At 59.5% G+C, this 9,029-nt stretch overlaps 1 protein-coding gene across 1 annotated transcript; it reads left to right on the top strand.

Annotated features, from left to right (window-relative positions):
- The first annotated feature begins 2,209 nt into the window (after nt 1–2,209).
- LOC115898592 (uncharacterized protein CXorf49-like) lies at nt 2,210–5,823 on the top strand. Its single transcript, XM_030933542.1, is given in 8 exon segments — nt 2,210–3,332; nt 3,335–3,498; nt 3,500–3,559; nt 4,133–4,289; nt 4,833–4,853; nt 4,856–4,908; nt 5,192–5,237; nt 5,783–5,823. Coding segments are annotated over 8 exon segments (1,539 nt in total). The 5' UTR covers nt 2,210–2,335.
- Nucleotides 5,824–9,029: the final 3,206 nt, after the last annotated feature.

Here is a 9,029-nt window from a genome sequence, read left to right as displayed (position 1 = left end):
TAAGGTCCTCAATTTCCCTCTGCAGCCGGATGCACTAGGCCGGCAGACGCCGGAGGAAGAGAAATGGTTAGTCAATTCTGGCCTCCTCTCTCCTCGTCTTCCCTGTCTCCCTCAGCCCTGACGGCCCCCATAGCCTGCAGCCCAGTGGCGAGGTGGGTTGGCATGAAACCCTCAATGTAAGAGAGGCATCCTCTCTCTCTGGGGTGCAGAAGGTGGTGATGGGGCAGGGCGGGGGGACACAAAAATCAGTTTAACCTGGACACGGATCCCACTGTCTAACATGGACTTCTATTTCTAGGAGCCACACGAAGCATTACCCGAGGACAAACCCTGGGCTCCCGGGGGCCAGCGGAGGCCTGCTGCCATTCTCCAGGGCTGGGGCCCAGCACGCCTCTCCCACTGGGACCGACCTCTAGGTCCTCCCACTTGTCAGCCCACCCTTCGGCAGCGGCGCCTTCTGGGGACGGCTGTCCTTGGACACTGGGTGGCGGCACAATGGCGGCTGGTTCATCAGCCAGGTAGGACGAGTAGTCCACAACGTCCCCTTGGTCGTCAACTGGGGTGCCAGGCCGGCCTTCCTGGCCCCAGAGCACCACCTTTCCCTGCTCTATCAATTCGCTCTCAGACTGGAAGCTGAAAACCTTGGGATCTGTGAACCCGCTCTGGCCCTCGAGGCTGCCTGGCGCCCCCAAATCGAGGCCGTGGCCCTGGCCCTGTGGGGCTCTGGGGCTGGCCACGCAGGAGCCAGCCTGCTCGCCACCCTCCAGGTCGAAACCAGCCCCACAAACGGATACCTTGTCGGGGGAGCTCATGGCGCCAGTCCGGGCAGCCTGGGCTGTGGGGAGACGGTCGTCCCAGTAACGGTGGAAGGGTAGAGCCGAGTCCAGCCAAGCCCAGCGGACTGGGCCACGCAACAGGAACAGCGAGGCCTTCGGGACACCGCCACCCTCATCCCAGGCGGAAGTAGGAGATGTCCCCGACAGCCCGTGGCTTCCGCACGCGCACTTGACGCCAGTGCCGCGACTTCTCATTGGTCTCCCTCTACCAACCAGCGTGCCCTTTGTTGGTAGCGGCCTCTGGGCTTTAACCAATCGGAACACGGACTCTTGGTTGGCCCCGATGCCAGTCATTTGACTGGGTGGCTGCCCTCTGGTCTTGTCTTGGGGCCAGGGGTGCACTGGAGCTCTCAATCCACCTCCTTCTTGCTCTCCTGCTGCCTCTGGCCAGGAACCTACTTTGCAATTGATTTGCTTTCTAAGAAACTGATTTGCTTTCCAGGAAACTGATTTGCTTTCCAGGAAACTGATTTGCTTTCCAGGAAACTGATTTGCTTTCCAGGCTCACCAGGGCGAGTATTAAAGGACCAGCGAGTAGGCAAGGCTAGGAGCAAAACTGCAAATTTATTTTTTTGGTCACCCAGCTTCAGGGAAGAAGGTGTGGAGGGTGAGGTCTGTCGGCGTCCAGCTAAGGAGGCCGAGAGAGTCGCCTGGTGGAGCTCTGCGGCAGAGTTCCTATAGTCCCCAGGAGTGGGGGCTGAGGAAGTGCGCGCAGCTGCGCCCCTCCGGGAGCGGCTTTTATGTCCTGGGCCTGGGAGTGGGCGGGCAGTGGGCGGGACATAGGCGGGTCGGGGGCGGGCGGTAGGCGTGGCTAGGCGGGTTCCGGTTTTTCTCCGTCGGAGGTCGGGTTGCGCCTGAGCAGTCGACCTGTGTCTTTCCCGGGCGCGGGAAAGTTGACGGTGACGAACCCGGAACTGCGCCATCTTGCCTCCATTCGTCCAAACAGCAATGAGACCTCCTCTGTGCACCAGGTGCTTCGCGTGCAGCACAACATTTACTCTCCCAAGCCGATGAGCTGGGGGAAGGTCTCCCCTTAATCCCCGCCTTACAGATGGGTCACTGGGGCTCAGATATGTGGCTCTCCTTGGAAAGTAGGTGCCCGGCCAGAGGCGGAAGGACAGAAAGAAAGAGGTGATCAGCAGCTACAGTGCCCCCTGGCCCCAAGACCCAAACAGAGTGCAGCCACCCAGTCAAATGATGGGCATCGAGGCAAACCAAGAGCCTGTGTCCCAATTGGTTAAAGCTCAGGCACCTCGCCCTACAAAGGGAGCGCTGATTGGCAGACGGGGACCAATGAGAAGGTTCAGTGCTGGCGCCAAGGGCGGAGGAAGCCGGGGACATCTGGTACTTCCGCCTGGGGTGAGGGTGGTGGTGTCCGGAAAGCCTCACTGTTTCTGTCGCGTGGCCTGCTCAGCTGGGCTTGGCTGGGCTCAGCTCTCCCCTCCAGCCATTACCAGGACGACCGTCTCCCCACAGCCGAGGCTGCCGGGACTGGCGCCATGAGCTCCCCCGACAAGGTATCCGTTTGTGGGGCCGGTTTCGACCTGGAGGGTGGCAAGCAGGCTGGCTCCCACACAGCCAGCCCCCGAGCCCCAGGGGACCACAGCCACGGCCTCAATTTGGGGGTGCCGGGCAGCGGCGACGGCGAGGGAGAGAGCGGGTTCACAGATCCCGAGGGCTTCAGTTTTGAGTCTGAGAGCGAATTGATAGAGCAAGGAAGGGTGGTGCTCTGGGGCCGGGAAGGACGGCCAGGCACCCCGGTCGATGACCAGGGGGACGTTGTGGACTACTCATTCTACCTGGCTGAAGAAGCAGCCGCCATCGTGCCGCCGCCCAGCGTCCAGGGACAGCCGTTCCCAAAAGGCGCCGCTGCTGAGGGGTCGGCTGACAATTGGGCGGACCTGGGGGTCGGTCCCAGTGGGAGAGACGCGCTGGGCCCCAGCCCCGGAAAACGGCAGCAGGCCTGTGCCGACCGTCTCCACCTCTGTGGTCCTGGGCCAGTGCGGGCCTGGAAGAACCCGGAAAGGGGCTCGAAGAGCAGATGGAGCCTCCGCATGGATCCCCAGCAGCCCTCTGCGAAAGGCCCCACCAGGATGTCTACCCACGACTCTGATTCCGCAGATGAGAGCAGCGGCTTACCACTGATGAGGGTGGGCATTCGCGGCAGCGAAGGAAGCCAGGCCAAGCCCGGCAGCCCCAAGAAGCCAGCAGACACATCCAGACACACAGGCTTCCACTGCAAGGAGAGTTACCTGCCCGTGCCGGGCCGTTTCCTGACCTCTGCTCCCCGCGGACTCACTCCAGTCATGGAGAGGCCAGCTGTGGGAGAGCTGGAGGACTCTCCCCAGGAGAAAATGCAGAGCAGGGCCTGGGGAAAGGTGGAGGCCAGGCCCAGCTGCTCAGGAGCTGCCACTGCAGGGGCCGTGCCCCAGGGCCTTTCAAGGAGGAAGATGGCCCAGGGGAAGAAGTCCCCAGGAGGTGCCTCTCAACTGGCTCTGGGAGAGCCTTTCCTGCCTGCGGAAAGAGACTCTCAGCCACTCCCCCGGAGCCGGCCACCTTCCCACCATTCTCCGGTGTGCGGCCACACGGGATGTCCAAGAAACCACAAAAGCCTAAGCACAGCAGCCCTGGGAAGAAATCTGCAGGAAGGAAGACCAGGGAAGTCCCAGGTTTTGGCCAGTGAAGATAATGACCCAAATAGACATGAGGTCCCAAAGGCCCAAGTGAGTAGACCCTTCTCGCCCTCCTCTCCCTCTTTACCCTCCTCCCCCCACGCCTCCTCTCTTCCAGCACACACCTGTTTACCCATGTCCCCTCTGTCCCTTGCTCAAGGGTTGTCGTCGGGAGCCTAGGGACCCTAGAATGCCCGATGGGGGTCTTCATCATAGGGGCACACGTTAAAGGGGGCACTTCTTGTGTGATGGCCGTGCCTCCGGACACTGCAGGAGTCCTGCCTCTGCCCGCAGAGAGGAGCTGGGAGGGAAGGCAGGGCTGGCAGCTGGTTTGGATCGGGTGATGCCTTAAAGTGTGGGCCTCAAAGCTAGGGTGTCTAGGATCATCACCTTCCCGATTCCTCCTTCCCTAGCTGTTGCCCGACCCACCTGGCAGGCGGCCTGGGCTATCTCAGTGTCCCCAGTGTTTTCCCTGGCTGGGCTCTGCCTCCTGGCCTGGGGCTGACTGAGAGAGAAAGTGCTAGTGAGATTAGGCTCCGGAGTCTCCACCTTACCACAACCCCTTCCCACATGTACTCATCGCCTGCCCCCACCGCCAGCCCGACTCAGAAATTTCTGTTTTAGCTTCCCACACACAGGCCAGGGCTGCCTCGCCTGTCCATGCGTCGTGGAGAACTCAGCAGTGGTGACCCCAACATCAGAGCGCCCCAAGTTCCAGGAACTTCAGAGCCCTCGGCCTACAGCCTGGGAGGCCTCCTGCCCAGACGTCATGCACCCTCTGGTGAGTCTTGCAGGTTTGATAGGGGTGGAGGGGAGAGGGGTCGGGAGGGAAACCTCTGGCTCTGTCGCTTATGGGGGCTCAGGAAGTTGTTCCCACACTTCCCTGCCCACCTAGGCAGCTGTCCCACGGGAAACGGGGTGTCGACAGGGCTGGCTTTAAGCCACATCGTCCTCTCTGAGTGGGGTTTGTGGGGTTTGTGTGGTGGGGGGCCATTTGGAGCAGTGCCCCAAACTCCAACTCTGGAAGGAGACTTTCGGTGGTACAGAGCCCTTTTCTGTTAAGTCCTGCTCACCCACACTGGCCCTCCCAGGGCCTGGCTGTGGCTGCCGCGCTGCTGGAGTCCAACCCGGAGTCACAACGCTAGGGCAGATGGGCTCACGCTGGGGAACAGTGAAGGCAGCCCCAGAGTGGGGTTGGAGTTGCTGGGCAGAGCAGGGGCAATGTGTTGCCAGCAGAGGGTGATGCTGCCTCACTTTAGACCCTGCTGGGGTCTTTTCCACCTCACTGGGAGGCTTGGAAGCTGGATTTTGTGTTCTCTTTCAGGTGACCAGCAGCCGCCTGTCCATCCCCAAGACCAGAAAGGCAGCAGCAGCCCCCGGGAGCCCAGGACTGTCCTCGGGTAATGCTTTGTGTGGCTCCTAGAAATAGAGGTCCACACTAGATGGTGGGATCCGTGTCTAGGTTAAACTGATTTCTGCGTCCGCCGCCCCCCCCCCGCCCCCACCGCCACACGTCTCCACCTTCTGCACCCCACGGAAAGAGGGTGCCTCCTTTCCATTGAGGGTTCTGTGCCAACCCACCTCGCCACTGGGCTGCAGGCTATGGGGGCTGCAGGGAGGCTGGGGAGAGAGGAGGCCAGAATTGACTAACCATTTCTCTTCCTCTGGTGTCTGCTGGTCTAGTGCATCTGGCTGCAGAGGGAAATTGATGAACTTACACAGCAGCTAGGTATGATGGAGCCCTGGCTGGGAAGGGATGGACAGCGGTGTCTTTCTGCAGGTGTGGGGGGCAGGGTGGGCTACAGGTACAGGCAGCATCTCTGGGACTGACTTTCCTCTAAGGAGGAGAATCAAGCCGACCTGGCCCTTCTGTGCCTTCTCAGCTAGGGGTGTGCACAGATAACAGTGTGTCATCTGAACTCCGTGTACACTTTGTCCACGAGTCCCAGAACTCTCCTTCTCTTAGGACGGTTAGAGATACTGCCGCTGTTTCCCCTTTAACTACTGCCTGGTACCACTTGTATGGTGTTTGCTTGCTGGCTGGCTTATCTGTCTTTGAAACATGTTCTGAATGGTACTGGGATGGCCCAGCACCTGAGAACCACTTTCCCGCTTAGAAGGCATTTCCACATTAATCCAGGTGGACGGGTGGGTGAGTCAGTCCCAGGGTTGGTGGGGTTTCTGGTTGCAGGACTGGGAAGTTCCCCACTGGGGCATGGGATGGGTTTCTGTTTCCCTGGGTCTGGAGCACCCGTTCTGCCTCTCTGTTTTCAGCGGCCGTGCAGCTCCTCGCTGACAAGATCCAGGAGCTTTGAAGTGAGTGTTGCACACACCATGTCCCTTCCCACAATCCCGGTAGCTTAGGAGGGCTGTGGGCTGGCCCTGGCTGGTGGCCCGTCCCTGAGCCTGCCTCTGTTTCACAGGTTGGAGCCAGCATATTCCTACCAGACAAACAGCTGCCACCTTTGATGCTGTTAAGCCAGGGCTTCCTCTCTTGCACTGCATTTGCCCCCTTCCCAACGCAGTTCAAAGCAATTTGAAATAAAGTTGTTCTCATATTCTGTGGCCTGTGGTCTGCCCTCTCTGCGATTAGTTGGGAGTGTTGGGGGTTGCAGGGTGTTGCCCGGTTCATTGGCGCTTGAAGAACAGTTCCCCTGGGGCCCTGCGGGGCACCTGGGCCGGCCCCCTGAGCAGCAGCCCTGCACTCGGGCTCACCATAGTGTCCTGGGTCTAGGTGCTGTGGGGGCCCTGCCCAGCCACAGCAGCATTTCCTGCCTTTCTCCTACACGCCTTGCTCATGGTCCCTCCTCTTCTCCTCCCACTTTGGGTTCTCACAGGTCCCCTTCTTCAGTGCTATTCTCCCTCCCCTTCAGCAGGAACTGATGCCTCCTTCCAGAACCCCTGTCTCGCTCACCTTTCCTCCTGCGGTTCACTGTTTCTGTTCTGCCCTCTCACCATCCTTTCCATCGTGAGCATCTTTGCTCTCCCCCGTGGCTTGATGCCGGTGGCCTTTCCTGCATGTTATTTCCATGCTGTTGAGGAACACGACGGAGCTCGTCCTCCTCCCGCCCCTCAGGGACCCAGTCTCCTTTCTTGAGCCGCTATTGTCCCTCCGGTTGCCACCATCCACAGGGTCAGGTCATCTGGGGCAAAAACCCGCTTGGCATCCTCAGTTCCTCTTAGCCCTCACCTTTGAACCTTAGTTACCAAATGCTGTCAGAATCTCCTCCTTAGCTACAGTAGGCAGGTGGAGACAGAAACCACATCCTGGTGGGAAGCTGAGCCAAAGGGAAGATACATGGAGTACGGAAGAAGAAGAAAAGGGCAAGATAGTCGCTGGTTGGAGGTAGGGGCACTGAGTCTGTTCTGGTGCCTGCGGGCCAACCTGGTGGAAACTGCCCGCCGGTAGCTACGCGGAAGGCAGCTTCCACATCCTTGGTGTCCATTCGCAGCCAACAGCTCCTTCTGCAGCCGGTGGGCTCCATACCATTGATTTTGAAAATGGCCAGCTGGTTTCCAGGGCAAGTGTGGATGCTAGGCCTGGCTGCTCTTTGATGGTCCCCGCGAAATACCATGTCACCACCCCCAAGGCCAACAGGTTTTTTGTGGACGTGATTTTTTTTTGTGTCCCTGGTCAGTCTTCCCAACCACCTCTCGAGACCACAGGAGATTTCCTCAAGCTCCCTGTTCTGCCTTCCGCCTCCATGACGGTTGGGATTGCCTCCTTCCTTCAGCCAGAATCCTGGGCGGGGCAGGGTCCCAGATTTGGGCACAGATTCCGATTCCAGTGAGGAGGTTGTGTGTAGTTCTGCCAGCTCCCATCGCCAAGAGACAGGGGTGTTGAACAAAGAGAGGAGAAATACAGATACCATTCAAGGTTAGCGTGTGTATGTGTGTGTGCGTGCACCTGCAAGCACCCGCTTGGGAATCAAATCAATCTGGGTGATCTCCGTTGAGGGAGAATGGGCTGATTCACGGAGTGGAAGAAGTGGTGAAGGATCCGTGAAGGATCGAATTTGCTAAAGCAGGGCTGGGATCTACCTTTCACAAGAGGTGTTCAATCTAACACCTAGGAGGGCGTGGAGTGGACGAAGGGGACATCTCCAAACATAGGGACGGGTGTCGGGGCTCTCAGGATGCTGGAGGTGCCACAGTAGGCCTGCTGATCCTCCGTGGCACAGATGGGATGTCTCAGCACTCCCGTGTGTGGGTGCAGTGATAATACCTCAGAGTCGCTGGTTGGTGCCTCATCTAGGAATTGGGGAGCTCCCGTGGGAGGGTGCCATGACACCCGCTAACCAAGACATGGGCAGGACGCCCACAGAGAGGATGGAAAGCGGGAAAGAGGGACTGCCCTGGGACAGCTGGTCGGGCTCGGTATCTGCCTTCCACCATACTCCCTCTGTGTCTCCCTGTGGGCCCATGGTGTGAGCTCAGTGAGGGGGACCATCACGCACGTGGTGGGACAATCACAGGCCTCAGACCTGGAAACAAACGCTGGTGGGGGCCTACCCCATCGGACTCCAACACCTCCCCTGTGAGGGTTGGCTTCATTCCTCGGGCCAAGGCTTCGACCCTGACACAGGTGGTTGTTTCTTGGGGGGGATAACACAGTGGGCTGGTGTCTGGGGAAAGACATGTGTCAGGGGCTCTCCAGCTTGGGTTTTTGCCATCAGAGACATCTACGCAGGTTCTGGTGGGGGCGGAACTCCAGCCCCAGTCATTGCCCCGGGGGGCATGGGCCATGGTCGACAGGGTGTGGAAGGGGAGAAGCCCGTGGACGGAGTCGTGGAAGGCGTGAACCCATCCCCCGGTGGCTGGATTTGCCAGTCCCGCCTCTCAGCACACCACCTCGGTTCCCTATTCAGACCACTTCCCGTGCAATAGTGGAGCTGTAACATCTACACCCCAGGCCATGGTCGGACGGAGCCTTCCCGTTCTAGGGGAAATAAGTGCAGAATCTGAGGCTCCTCGGATTAGAGGAATCCACCTGGGCCCCAGTGGAGAGGAGGAGGTCCAGCACTTCCCCTCATTCAGTGTCCCGCTTTGTCTTTTCCTTCAATCCCTCCCACCAAGAGGATTGTGGGGTCCGGCCTGGAGAGCCTTAGACCCCCTCCTGAACTGTCCTGCCACTCAGCTCAGACGGGCTCCGGAGGTCTGGCGACCTGCCTGCCTGCTCTCGATGCAGCCACAGTGGCGGAGCCCTGAGCAGAATCCCACCTACACCCGGTGCCAGGGCTGCCACAGGTACATTTCCATATGAGACCTCTTACTCTGTTGGCAGAAAAGAGCGTCTCCTCTTCAGACTCCAGCTAGGGCCGAAGGTGTGTGAGTCTCCTAGCACGCCCGCCAGCCACAGTCCCCAAGGGTGGCCTTCCAGGCTGTGGCGGAGGCCCAGGGTACGGCACATGGAGATGTGGGATGGCAGTCATAGGATCATGGTGGTCATGGTGAGTAACAGCCATGAACTTTAGCCCGCCTGGAATACACTCCTGGGTGAACTCGGACAACCTCATGCACA

The sequence above is a fragment of the Rhinopithecus roxellana genome, chromosome 7, assembly GCF_007565055.1.
Source record: "Rhinopithecus roxellana isolate Shanxi Qingling chromosome 7, ASM756505v1, whole genome shotgun sequence".
Lineage (NCBI taxonomy): Eukaryota > Metazoa > Chordata > Mammalia > Primates > Cercopithecidae > Rhinopithecus > Rhinopithecus roxellana.
The sequence above is the reverse complement of the archived record's forward strand: the minus strand, read 5'-3'. Positions and strand labels throughout refer to the sequence as shown.